The following is a 14816-nucleotide window of genomic DNA, read 5'->3' as shown; positions in this document are numbered from 1 at the left end:
GTTTGCCCTATTTTTGGAAAGATCCAAGAGGAGATGATAAGACACCTTTCACAAGGAACAAGCCATGAGAATTTCATAATTCAGCTTTGTGAAAATTAATCTTAAACTAATACATTTGATGGAGATTTTCTTCAGAGGTCTGAGAGGTTGATGACTGAGCCTATTGGGCTTTCAGAAAGCCCCTGAAGATTACTTTATAAAATGGAATTTTCAGCCGTCACATCACTAATTTTCTCAAAAATCCCATCCAAATTCCTTTTTAGGCCTAAGTTAGCCACCTAATTTTTGGTTCTTCTCTCCATTATTTCTCAATCTCTCTCACATATCATCAACAGTCGCAATCAGAGAAGGGGGCTCTAACTACTGTGCTTTATCACTCCATATCCTTCCGAATTGCCAATAATCCCAGCATCTAGTGAGCGCAACCATAACTTCTCGATCTACATTTTCCCACACTGTCAACTCAGCTCCCCAAGAAACAACTCTTGCTATCATTCTCCTCATTCACATTCTGCCTCTCAGCAACACCCTCAGATACGAGGTAATCTTCTACACAGATTTTATTGGAGATCAGGTTTGGTATTTTCTGCTTGAATTACACATATTCTAAAATATTTCAAAATTTAAAAAAAAACATACAATTTAGAAAAGCTGATAAACTGTTTAAAACTAATGTGAAAGGATCATCACCTCTGCAAGACCCGCTGAGTTCGTCCACCATTTCTGTGCATTTTTAGCTACAGTAGCAGCATCTGCAGGCTTTCATCTTTCACTTGGATGATCATCCCCTGGCAATTTAACTGGCATTTTTTGATGTGCTTTTCAATAAGATGAATTAAATTCAACGATTTAGATTAACTCTATAAATTTAACATGTCCACTTTTTCACAAGTCATTGTTTTTTATTGATTGTGCAAAGCATTCTACATTAGAGAGGAAGGTAATACATTTAATTCACGTTATTTATGAAATTTATACATAATTATCAGTATTAAGAAAGTTCACATCATATTTCAAGAACAATTTTTTTTAGCCTTAAGTAATTTTGCCAGCAATTGCCTTGTAATGACAATCAGCAGACAAAAAACAAAACCTTCAGCATAACCTTTAAATTACTTACTTAGGAATTGGCACCCTGATCAGAATCCCATCCACTTCAGGGTTCAGGTTCATTCCACTTTCCCTTATGGCCTCGGTGACAGCCACCGTTGCCTGTGAACCAGATCAAAAGGTAAAGGGCATTAGTAGAATAATTACTTGCAGCTGACTGTTCCGTCTCCGTCCGGCTAATCTATTTGCCCAGAACATGGAAACGTTTACCTCTTTCACCAAGAATATCAGGAAGTTAGATTCAGTCCAAGCAGCTTTGATCCCACTGCGAATTGCCAGCTCAGTCCCTTTGCATACACAAGGATAAACCATGGCGTTGCAGAGGAGAAAGGAACAAAATTAAAAGAACAAAAGTTCTGCCTCTTTGAAAACAAAAAAAAATCAATGGTTTGAGGCAATCTATTTCAGAAATCTCAAATTATTGCTCTGGGGAATAGTCGCAAAACCAAGTTTTCAAGAAAAAAAATTAAGCTTTTTAAGAAAAAAAATCTAAGGTTTTTAAAAGTTTGAGACAGGTATCTACAGAGATATTTTTTATGATTGTTAAGTAAATATGTTTTTAAAAATATCAGCCTGATCAGTTCAAAATAGGACAAATAAAATTAAAGTAATTATTATCAAAGATACTAATCAGTCAACAATAACACAGGTAAAAAGTTATAAGAAAAATGTTTAAGCTGATCTAAAGCCCAATGAACAAAAAGGACTTCATAATCAAACCCAGATTTCTTACTAATTGTGTTTTATTTATGTACTAGGCACAGAATTGCTCATCAATCAACTGCAAATTATTTCATGATCAAGTAGCAATAACAATATGTATCAAGTATTGAAAGTTGGTGTCCATGTTGCCTCTTTTGCCAAAGTTCTATGAACTCAAATCCTCCACAGAAATACCCCAACAGCATAGAGAGCACATCTTGCCAGATTTTCAGCTAGCATGGATTCAGCATTGCATTCACTATCTTTTCTGAGTACTTTACTCTTCATCAAGTATGGATTTCTTAGCTTCCCAACCCTCTAGCAATACTGCTCAAAATCCACATGCTGACAGATGTGCAAAAGAATTCTTGGGGCCACATCTAATTTTTCCTTCTGCCTCTTCCCAAGTGTGAAACATGATCAGCATCTTCTTACAATTGGTTGGTGGAAAATGTTGTAAATTAATCGCCTAGGGTAGACAGCAAATACCATGCATTAGCAGCAAGTTGCTAGAAGTCCTTTTAACACACAGCTAAAATAACAAGAGGGACAATTGAAGGCAATGTACACCATTCTTTACTTCAGGAGAGTAGTCCATCTGAAGACGACTTTGTCACATCTCCAGTTCAGGTGCTCCAGTCTTTCACATGGGACACATCTCCATGGTTTCAATAATGTGGGCATTGTGAGAATGCCACACCTTGCCAGCTATGGAACGACCTAACAAAATTAAGGCCTGGACAATTAGAATGGAGGTTTATAGAAACAACCTCTTGCAGAAGATGGTGAATCTCTACAAATTCTCTATCAGGGAGATTGCAGAAGCTGGATCATTGGGGCATTAAATGAGGAGGCTTTTGAAAGAGCAGAGAATTGAGGGTGATGAAGAACTAGCACAGAAGTGGAGGTTAAGGCAAGACTAGATCAACCATGGTTATATTGAATGGTGGGACAGTCCTGAGGGGCCGAATGGCCTCCCCTACTCTGACATTGTTCATGTTCCTGTCAAATGCCTCTTAGATATCACCATCAGATTTGCTTCCAGCATTACGGTTCATCCAGTCCCTCCCCAGTAGCACATTTGAGACACCTAACACCCGCTGTTTCAAAACTTTGCCCTACACTTTCCCCCTTACACTTTCAAGCTGTGGCCTCTAGTATCTGTCATTTCAGTCCTGCAAGGAAACCTGTCTTTGCCTCTTATAATTCTGTAAACTTCTATTAGGTCTCCCTTCAGTCTCCAAGTTTTTCCCAACCTCTCCTTATAGCGAACACTCTCCCAAGGGCAACATCCTGGTGAACCTCTTCTGCACCCTCTCCAAAGCCTCAATCCTTGTGGCACAATACTCATGAACAAGGCATTCACTAAAATTCGTGTCGAGGATCATACAGATCTGAACTGATGTAGGCATACACAGTGAATGGCAGGATCTGCAAAGTATTTCAGAGCAGAAAGGTTTAGGTATACTGGTAGATAGTTCTCTGAAAGTGGCCACAGAGGGAGACAAGGTGGGGGAAAAACGAAATGGCATGCTGGCTTTCATCAGACATGGCAGTGAATACAAGGTTTGGAACATCTGCAAAGCACTAGTCTGGAATATTGTGTGCAGTTCTGGTCAACATTCTATAGGAAGGATTTGAATAACCTGGAGAGAGTGCAGAAAAGATTCACAAATATGTTGCTGGGATTGATGGTTTGAGTTACATGGAGAAACTGGATTGGCTGGGACTGTTTTCCCTGGAGTGAAGGAGGCTGAGAGGTGACATAGAGGCTTATAAAAACATGAGAGACATACTGTATAAAAGGTGAAAGGTCAATAGGTAGGGGCGTCTAATTCTATAGGGCATAGGTTGAAGACAAGGGGAGAGGAGAAATTTTTAAAATGGGACCTGAGGAGCAAGTTTTTTCCAGTCAGAGGGTGATGGGTATATGGAACAAGCAGTCAGAGGGAGAGGTAGAAGTGGGTACTATGACAACATTTATATTTGTGAACAGGTACATGGATAAATTCAAGCAAATGGGACTGGTTCAGGAAGGCTCCTCGGTTGGCATAGTCTAATTGGGATGAAAGGCCGGCTACAATGCTCTATAACTCAATAATATTACATCAGCGGTGAATAAGAGGCTGTTGTTTCTGTGAAACAGTATTTCAATAAATATCAATTATTATAAGTTCAGAATCAGAAAAAAATACTAGAAATAAATAATATTAATTATGTGGGCATTTAGTACAAATAAAAACATTGATGTCCTGAAGGAATTTTTGACCGTTCTATACAAGAGGCTCATCAACCAAATGCCAAAAATAAAACTGAAGCAGTCGGCAAATCTCAGTATTGCCTGATACTGCACCAATAATGATGGAAATGAAAAGATGCAATACTTAAATGACCACTTCTCAGCTTTCAAACTGCAAACAGTGGCATGCTCTTTTGAAAAACAATGGTGGCAAGCAAACAGGAAACATTTCAGAGCCACTCATTAGTAAGTTAGATACAAGTATATATCTACACAGCTCCTTTAATTACCACAAAAATCTGAGGAAATTTACAATATTGGTGGGCCAAGTGGAGGGCAAATGGCTGAGAAATGGATATCAGGGCTCTTGTATGACAACACAGCCAGCTGCCTTTATCTGGTGTGAATAAAGGGAAACTCTGATGCACCAATCATTCCCATTTAACACATGTTATTCCTTGGCCCCAAGCTATAGAACAGGGTGGGAAATAATGCACAGTCTGATAATTCAAGAAATTTTCCAGAAGCATTACAGTTAGGAAAAACTGAAGAGACTCGACTATAATAAAAAAAACTTACAATGAAATTTTCACTGTTTTATATTTTTTTTTCTTCGTCTGATAGAAAGGAAATGGAGGGAGACCACTAACTGCCTTCAGAATTTTGCTATGAATTCAAGTAACTACCACAGTAACTCTTTTACAATCAATGCTTTAAACATTGAATAAAACATACAAGTTATTCAGAGACAAAATATTTTATTATTATCATCACATTTTCTGACACTGCACATCTTGATCTAGCTTGTTTTGACAGAGCAGTTTCCTTTTATTCAAACACAAAGAGAAATCAGAGTGTAATAAGTAAGCTCAGTTTGCCATTTTGGTGGTGAAAGGAGAAATGCCAGTGTCTTTATATATCAGTGGTTACAGCAGACAGTGGAGTGGGGATAGAAGAGAAAAGAAAGACAAGCCACTTTACTCCTTTGCCCTGAATTAATATATAATGATAGATTTTCTACAGTTGTGAAATTTAATTCTGTTACACCAATAACACTAGACAACAAATTTTTTCAAAAGGTTTGCTTCCTAAAAAAAATTGTGGATTATGATAGACAACTTCAAGCTGAACACAAAGATACTTTCTGATTGGCTGTATCATGTAGGATGATGGAGAAATATAAAATTATTTTTTGTTGAATTTAGCACGTTTAATCACATAATGATGCCGACACATTGCGTTAATTCAACTGACTAAAACTACTTTGCCGCTCATTTTCGTTTGTATTCAGCATCTCATGCCTCTTGTGACAGTGTCCAACAATAGACAGCTAGTATTGATGGATTCCAGTTGCCATGATACCTTTTCTCCATGGTCGCAGAGTCTTGGTAAACCTTTCACCATGTTTGTCAGCAGGGAAGAAGTCTAAGTGCGAATGTAGAAAATGAACTTGCAATGACATGTTGCATTTCATGGTTTTGTAGGCTTCAAGTAGACTTAAAATATGATAGGAAATCACAAAAATATTTTAAATCTAAAAAAACAGTATGTGATAAGAAAATTTTAAGGTGATTTCTGTGATCAATATCCAAAAAATACACACAAAAGTGTTCAGGAAGCAAAATCTTCATTGACCAGTGTAATTGAATAGAAAACTTTGTTAAAAAGACGATTTCTATTCATTTTCAGTATTCATTTTTTCAATTGAAGAAGTGTCATTAGTCTGCAAAAATTCCTATTCAGCTGTTAAGTACAAAACGGTTCCATAATGTAGGCATTTGTCAAGAAATTGATGTATGTACTTGATCAACGGAAAATTTGGTCTTTCTGGTACTCAAAGGCTACTTATGCAATGTAAGAGACCAGATATGGATTATTATTAGAAAACAGCTATGAGGTTACTCAAAAACATCTTTTGTTCAGTACTCAAAGGGTTATTCTTCCAACTTAAGCAAACGCATTTGCTGCCTGTTGCAAGATGCTCTAAATGTTACAACATTCTTGTTGGACCAACAAAGAGTGATTCAAAAACACTTTCCAATCAAATTGAAATGTTTCAAAATCTAAGATATTTCCACATACATCACATATGGAAAACTATGGGAATTGAGAGTTAGAGGCACTGGAAAAACATAACCCATGGTCCAAAATATGCATTTTCTGACATGGTTGATGTTCAAATATTGATGGTGAGATTTTATCTTTCATCTGATAACTTGGAAACAGTAATGCACACACGACAGATGTGTAACAAAAGAAAGCATTTGATTTCAGACTAAATATAGCTTGCTCCATGCAGGACTTGGTGGGTAAATGCGCCACATGGTTTGATACTGAATTTAACAAACCAGCAAAGACTGGGATTCAAATGCTAGCTTATTCCAAACTACGGAGTACTATTTTTTTTCTAGAGCAATCATGTGTGCTATTCCAGAATCTTTTTTTGTGGGAAGGACCAAATTAGGCAAGGCAATACTGCCTTTCACAATCAAATAGCTTGCTAAATCAGACTTGCACATTACAAATGGTTTCTTACATAAATTACTATTCTTCCCAATGAGTAAGGGCAGAAACAGAGGGTACCACCTTAGTATTAGCGTGCCAGCATGTTGGCATAGATTACAGTACACAAAGAAAATGGTACAAACCTTCACTAATGTAACGACAGTCCTTTTCACAACACCCTTGTTTTTGCAACCTCATTCATAACAGACAAAGACATTATCAGAATATGCAGAGCAATTCTCCACAATTGCAGTGAAAGCTGTGTTTATCAAACAAATATGTTCCCAAAGACAACAATGTAAGGTGGAAGTGTGGCTCATTTCCTTCTCATGAAAGATGTTCGGGAACAGAGTGCTTAAAAGTTAAAGTAGGTTTCGAACAATCCATCATCTTGTCATACATTAAACAACGGACTTCAATATAAATGAGGATTTAACGGAGTGACCCTCTGCTCTCTTTATTGCAGCAGTTTTTGGAATATGGTACAATTATAATATTGAGTAGAATGTGTTCTTCAAAACAAGTCACATAATCATTCCAATTGAAACAGAAGAAACGACACAACTTAATTCACCAGAATCAGTACTTGCTCTTTAACTGCAGCTAAACACTGCAATTACATTTCTTTCAACTTTCCCCATTATCCTTTTATATTCTCCCTATTCCAATATGTTTTCCATTCCCCATTTAACTAATGAGGTTTCTGCCTTAACAGCTAATAATTATTACTCAATAATTTCATAATTCTATACATTAAAGTTAACTTCCCTTGTATTCTTTTAGTTAGAATCTCAAGTTTTGGACCCCTGGCAACTAAAGACAGCTCTTTTCACTGTTTGATACTCAAGACTATATTAATGTTTCAAAATGATGAAATGTATTTCAGAGGTTCTGTGCTTTTACTGCCTAGATTGTATTACATATTGCATTACTGGCAATGCTGATGCATAGTAGCATGCTGATGTACAAAGGCACTGAACCACAGGAATGGGATACTAATGATTCCCTGCATTGCAAATCTGAATTTTCAGGAGGCTCTAAGAAATAGTGCACTTCCCAGTGAGAAAAGCACAATTCACAGAGGTCTGTAATGGCAGAGAAAATCTCTCACCAACTTCATTGTGTATCAAAAGGGAAAGCAGGATGCCTCTACTTAGCTTTATGACCACTGGTTTCGTGAGATCTATTTTAAAAGACTGGAGAAGGCCAAAAAATATTGGTTATGAGGAGGATGTCAGTTAGCTGGATTGTTTTCTGTTGAATAAAAGTGAAGGAGGTGAGATTGAGTGGAGGGATACAAAATTGTAAGAAATCTTAACTGGGTTAGAGAAAAAATTAATTTCTCTGAGTTAGTAGAGTTCAATAGACAGGATACATAGACCTGTTTATTGACACAAAGGTTATAGAGTAGTTAAGGAAAAGTTCCCTAAGAGAGACTGGAACTCAGAACCTGAAAAGGTGGTGGAGCCACAAGTCCTCACAGCTGACAAATGGGACAAACCCGAATTGGATTTGTTTTTAGCAAAAAAATTCTTCTTGAGGAACTCAACGGGTCGAGCGGCATGGCATCAAAGGGAGAAAAAGAAAGGTTGATGTTTGGGTCTGTCTTCATCGAGATTGGTTTGGGTGAAGGGCTTCGACCCAATATGTTGACAATTCTTTTGCTCCCACTGATACTGTTTGATCTGCTCAGTTCCTCCAGCAAATTGGTTTTTTTTGCTCCAGCTTCCAGCATCTTCAGTCTCTCATGTCTCTAGTTTTGTCTTGAGTTCATTATATAAGAGCTACTTTTAATACCTTAAATTTCCATGATTGCACAACTACTAAAAATCAAGGTTATTATAGTTAATAATTTGGGGACTTTTAATTACTTTAGGGTTGTACTTAAAGAGCTCATGAGTCAACAAAATACTTTTAAAAGTTCTTAAGAGTTTAGAGACATAAAAAGCACTGCTACATTTTATCATTGTGTACTTTAACTTAACTAACAACGCTCTATGTATTCAATTATAGGTAAACCCCACTTTACGAAAATTCACTTATACGAAGAAACCTGTTTGCTTTTATGAATAAATTATAATGGGTTAACGCTTTTATGAAAATTGCCTCCAATAGTAGACAATAGGTTTTCGCTTTACAAATTTTTGGCTTACGAATGGTTTCTCATGAACACTCTAACCTTTATAAAGGAGGTTATACCTGTATATTGTTTTGAATCTGCCAATATTTAACCATGTATCAAAATATTAAATAAAAATGTTAACTGCATTTTAGCTGCTTGTGTTTAAATACTGTGCATATTCCACACATTAACTCACCTCAGGGAAGCTAGTCATATTTACTAAGATGAGTTGAGGTGATTTCATGGAAACTTGTCCCAAATGGTTTAGAGGAAATTTTCCATTGCTAGTTGTAACTGTTATATGATCTAAAGCACCTGAAATAAAATGGAAGAAAACATGGAAGTATTTAACAAATGAGTCCAAGTAGATGGAAGTGGAGCATTTTGAGAATGAGATTACCCATTAATCCTAAAGAATGTTTCACTGTGCTCAGATTGGAATATTTTCTGTAAAATTTCCACACTTTTATCTCATCATAGGTCCTGAAATTTGGTTACCAGTGCTACGATATTAACCACCCATTGTAGTTGATTTTTGATAATCAGCTCTGCTGACTACAATGAAACTGAGTATCAAGAGTACAACCAGAGGCAGACTTCATACCCTCTTAGCACTTGTGACCTTGTATTAATACCCAAATAATCCTGTGTCGAATGCAATTAGTGATGGGATGACATGCTGCAAGTCAGGGACTGCATGTGATGAAGTTTGTGCACTGAAGCTACAAAAACCACCTTTGTTTCAAGAGGCAGAAGACCAGAAAGCCAACACTACTGATGTTATGATTTTGCTAGTTCCTTTCACGTGATCAACTCAGCAAGGTTTCCTTTAAAGTACAACAATCTCAAGCTGTTGGATAACTGATGTCACACCACATTATCCTACATCACACAGCAACTGAAATATTAATGGCATTGCTTCTGAAGTTTTTGCTTCAAGTTGGATAGTTGGATATTATCCAGTAAATCTAAGTGAAAGATTTCCCTACATACATTTAATTTTAAACAGGCAATAGGAGTGGCATATTTTCTCAAATCTACCTGAATGAGCAGAGTCTTTATACATAACACAATTGAAATATATTTCTGTTTAATTCTGTTTGAGAATAGTTCTTGGAAAATTAATTGTGGAATAAAACATAGTCTAACTCTGTTCATTTTTCAGGATGTGGGAATTTTTGGTACTACTCCCAACTTCCCTTGGATAGGTGATGGTTATTGAACCATGGTGGACCTTCTGATGAAGGTAGTCTCAGAGTGTGGAGTGAAGATTTGAGCTACAAAGATGATAAAGGAATTTTGTTATATTTCAAGGTAATGATAATGGAAGACCTGGAGGGGAACCTGCAGGGAGGGTGTTTTCTTGTGTTCTGTGCTTCTTACTGGATGCAGAAGACAAAGGTTTGCGAAATCCCATTGGTGTGCATGACTAACACAAGTCCTTCGACATTCAAATAATAATGGTTTAAACAATCCTTTATATTTATAGCAAATGGAGACAAATATACTGATGACATATCTCTCCAAAAATATGTCCTTTCCCATTATAATCAGTCCTGCAGCCATTCTATCTTAATAATATCTTTTCCTAGTGATCTCACGTAGAGCTAAAACAAAAGCAACAGGGGTATTTGCTGCATACATCACCTGGCTCAAAACAGTTAATAAATGGAATTATTTATTGCTATAAAAGGTATTAAAGTGATAAAACTGGGCTGTTACAAATAAGCAAAGCATGTACTTTAGCAGTTTACAAAGTGGTCACTATTTTGCTGCCACAATTCCAAAAGCTGTGCACAACTGCACATTTAACTCAAGGGCACGAACATTTAAAGGAAAAGTAACATGAATATGAGCAGCTCACAATTTCTGCCCAGTATTTTTTATGTTAATAGAGGTGTACCCTGTTTTACAAAAGTAGAGTGTTCCTATGAAGCCTTTCATAAGCCGAAAGAGTGTAAAGCAAAGACCCATTCACTACTATTGAAGGCTATTTTCGTAAAAGCGAAAACCCATTCACATTTCTTTTGGAGGGCAAACACAAGTTTCTTCGAAAAAGTGAATTTGCATAAAGCGAGTATTCATAAAGCCGGGTATACCTGAACTCTTAAACAATGACAATGAAAAACAATCTTTAAATACTAGGAAGAAGGACTGGATAATTTTCTTGATATTTAGAAGAGAATTAAACTTTTTCCTTGCAACTGGTTTCATGACAACTGGATTTTTTTTTAACCTCAGATGCTGTTACCTGTCAACCTTCATGGAAAACAAATCCATCACATCTGCAAACACTTCAGCTAGACGGTTTTGACATGTGACTCGTACAAAAGCCATTTACAGGAAGCTATTAGCAAAAATGGATTCTTCCTGGTCAAGACCACGGTGAAGAGGGGCTGCACAAGGTCGAACAGGGCAACAGAAGTCAAATGTAGCGCAGCCAAAGCATGGTGAGGCACTCAAAGAAAATGTGAACTTTGAGTGATGGTAACGTTCATGTGGGAGAGATGAACACTTATCAAAGCAAATGTTTGAATTTCTTCTTATATTTATATACGGTGCTAAAACATGTTGAAGATTAATTAAACCTCCCAAATAAATTTCAAATGTAACTTTTCTCAAGACTTTTTGTCAGTTTCAAATTCAGAGTTCTATTAATACACAATTAGGAATAAAAATAATTGAAAAACAGGATTTTGTGATTTTCAGGAGAGAGGGAAGAGATTTGCCAATTTTTATACGAGGCAGAAGCAGGTTATGTGAAACCATTCTGTTACAGCTTTGTAAAAAGTTAATCATTATGATGCCACCATTGTTTAAAAGCGAATAAAAATGAACACCTATATTAGAGAGACAGAACTATGAGCCTTGACTGTTTCAGAAAATGATTAGGGTTTCACACCACATATCTTTTTAAGATAAAGTTTGGACAATTAAGCATCTTGACATTTAAGTTTCTGCTATTCAGTGAAAGGAGGTAATGAAATTTAACCAGGGGCAGATTTCAGGAAACCTAGCAGCACTTAATTCAGGCACTCGACTAGAAAAATAGTGTTGCATCAGCAAAAGACCAGCCTTACAAATGCTCAGTAGTGGAAACGAAGGTCAATTTTGCCCAACAAAATGAGTGATTACTCAAGCAGTGATTTAGGTATTGGGTACATAGTGGGGAGTCTAATCAGCTTGTTGGATAATGAATAAAAATAAGTAAAATTGAGGTCAACTTATTGCAGCATTTTATGATTGCATGATTTTGATGAGGACATTCTGAACACATTGTAATGGGTACTTTCACCACAGCAGCAAAAAGCTGCTACGTTTCCTCTGTTAAATGTACTTTGATGAATATTTGTATGGCATGTGAAGAACATTTCTGGTTAATGTGATGAAAGAAAGTGATTGGCAAAAGCAAAATTTTGGATGATCTATGGATGACATCATGCTGAATTTTAAAAAAAATCAGTTGCAGCTGAGAAATAAACTAACACAAACAAGACCATAATTAAATCTACTATTTCCAAAACTCTGGGTCTTTTTACATTTTTTTTTCTGAAAACCAGGTGCTCTACGAGACTGTGTTGCGAGAGCTTACCTGGAGAGGTTCTTATATTTAGATTCTTCCCATAATCATCTTTGAGATTCTGTACGATTTCCAACATATTTTGCTTTAATTCATTAAGATTGATAATGTCCTCCACTAAAGCAGCGTTGATGTTCATTCGAGGTCCTGCTTGTCCTTTGGTTTTCACTGCAATTTACAATCAGTAACTGTTCAGGTGCACTGCTCAATAATTAGAAAGGAGACTGACTACAAGCTAATGTAAGTCAACTCGTCGTTGAGCATCTCAGAGCTTATCCATAAATAAATGAAGTTGGTTAAATTAAAAATTGCACCTGGGTCATTTTTTTGTCTGCTTTGTAACACAGATGGAGGAGAGCAGAAAAAATACCTATTCTCACATCAATAAAATTGACATACACTTATGGGCTGATTCTCAGAGAACTCCTTGAAATATGCATTTCATTTATGAAGTCAAAATCTTCTATAAACTCACAGGTACAAATACTCTCATTTGATGCTCACCAGGTATACAACTGATTTTTTAATCTGTCAGCTAGACCTTGCACATGAATCCACACACATATAAAGTTCAGCAGTGGGTAACAAAAATGAATTGGTTTATATTTCTCTTTAATTAAAATAGATTTTCAGGGAGAGAATTTCAAGTTCAAAAAAAGTTAATATTTTAAACATAATACAGAGGATTAACATATAAATATGGTGTATCAAAACTTCACTCCAAGCACTGATTTACAACATTGAACTCAACCAAGTAACTTTTTTTATTGGTGTTATACATATGATAAATATATTTATGAAGACAAATGCTTTCAAGAATTAGGCAAATATTTTTATCACTCCAACAAATTACATGATAAAGGGAGAATTATGGCAGAATTACCTTTGGTCTTCTTAGTGGCAAACAGACGGCTTGGTGTTCTGCAATGGGCCTCACATTGCCTGCAGTTATCCAGGAACAGAGCTGGATGTCCTGCCTGGTGCTGGACTGCTGATTGTATGGGGGATGCACACATTTTGTAGACCCTCGGTCCTAGCTGATGCATCCATCTCAGTGTAATTGACATTGTGCAAGAAAGCACTTTTAGTTACCTGAAGTACAGCAGAAAGACAAGATGCAATATCTTTCAGTAGCTTGCTGCCATGAGTTACAATTTGATCTTTATCATGCTTTTTCACAGGCTTCTGTCAATAAGAATTTTGACTATTGCAAGGCAAATGAAAGCAACTTTTCTTTCAAGATTTAAAAAAAACTGATTTTATGCAAGTTGTATTTATTAAACCACCTCAAATCCATTATCTCTGTATTTCTGACATAATGAAACAGTCAGCACGAGCAGGTCCCTTGAAAATACTGCAAATTGTTAAACTGAACATAATTTGACTATGTTGCAATCTTGTATCTAAATGTTAAAACAGAGAGAGGGAGAATATACTGAAAAAAGCATCCTGCAGATTTGAGCAACTTGCATTCATAGGATAATTAGTCTGGCCATGTAAATTTCCAGTCTAATGGATTGACTGCCAATGCCATGGTTTTACTTTTTAGCCACCCAGTGAAACTCTTTCCAGGTGTAACGTATACCACGTTCAGAAGGAAATTCATTCCTATCTCTCCAATGCAGCTTAAAACTAATTTTCACAACTGTCTGCCCTGCTTCAAGGTTCAATGGTTCAAATTTTCACACAATCCATGCCAGTAGCCTCTGAGATGAATAATTGGTACCGTATTTACAGTAATTTTGCACTGTAAATCTATATCAACTATGAACTGGGGTTAAACTGCCAAAACTTATTTTAAGTGGGATCTATAAAGCATTTATCCCATCAGTTGGACTGGATTTTAATGCATCTGACAGGTCAGAGGACAGTTTTAGATGAAGGTGCTAGCCAACCTCACAAAATAGCCTATTTGAACTTCAGCAATGTTTAAGGTCATATTAAAGGATGAAAGGATGATGTCTAACACTGATTCTCTTCATACATCAATGTTATTAAGATTTCATTTGTTATTTATCTGGCCCATAAATATTCTGGTGCAGAGGAGCATTTTTTTCTCTATCAAGATCAGAGTTTGAAATATAATCCCAACATCACAAATTACTTGTACCCTCTATTAACCTAAAGATCTGTCAATGAATCTCAGTTAATATCTTAAAGTTCTTATTCCCTCATATGTATTCTAAAGTTGTTAATAATATAAAGGAACCCTGATTTAATTCAGTAAAGCACTCTGGTTATTATCGCACAGCTGATTGAGGAGCATCCTTTATACAAATTAGCCACTATGTATCCAAAATTACAGACAATAAAGAGATTTTGAGGTGCAGCCTCTGTGGTGGAGTGCTTCAAGGTGTCCGAGGAGATGCAAAAGATGCCACAGAGGTTCCAATCTTTTTTTTTCTGAATAAATACTTAGCAGCTAGGAATGGTCCTAATATATTAAAATGAAATAAAATTAAGTTATAATCTAGTTCAGCACACATCACATACTGAGCATTAGTTGGTCATTTAACCCGTCAAGCCTCCTTCAACATTCAGTAACATTACAGCAGATC

At 36.3% G+C, this 14816-nt stretch overlaps 1 protein-coding gene across 3 annotated transcripts in view; it reads right to left on the bottom strand.

Moving 5' to 3' along the window:
• mrrf (mitochondrial ribosome recycling factor) overlaps positions 1 to 14816 on the bottom strand; it is a 33584-nt gene that overhangs the window by 10020 nt on the left and 8748 nt on the right. For 2 of the 3 annotated variants that reach the window (XM_069889157.1, XM_069889165.1), the window contains exons 2-5: positions 13142 to 13350; positions 12271 to 12426; positions 8875 to 8993; positions 1121 to 1212 (exon numbers count right to left, since the gene is read on the bottom strand). In XM_069889157.1, coding sequence (XP_069745258.1) covers positions 1121 to 1212; positions 8875 to 8993; positions 12271 to 12426; positions 13142 to 13325 — 551 coding nt within the window. In that variant the 5' untranslated portion in view covers positions 13326 to 13350. The remainder of the gene's footprint in view (positions 1 to 1120; positions 1213 to 8874; positions 8994 to 12270; positions 12427 to 13141; positions 13351 to 14816) is intronic. The other variant, XM_069889168.1, reaches the window with a different exon arrangement.

The sequence above is a fragment of the Narcine bancroftii genome, chromosome 1 (genome assembly GCF_036971445.1).
Source record: "Narcine bancroftii isolate sNarBan1 chromosome 1, sNarBan1.hap1, whole genome shotgun sequence".
Taxonomy (NCBI): Eukaryota; Metazoa; Chordata; class Chondrichthyes; order Torpediniformes; family Narcinidae; genus Narcine; species Narcine bancroftii.
Note: the sequence above shows the minus strand (reverse complement) of the source record. Positions and strands in the feature narration are given on the sequence as shown.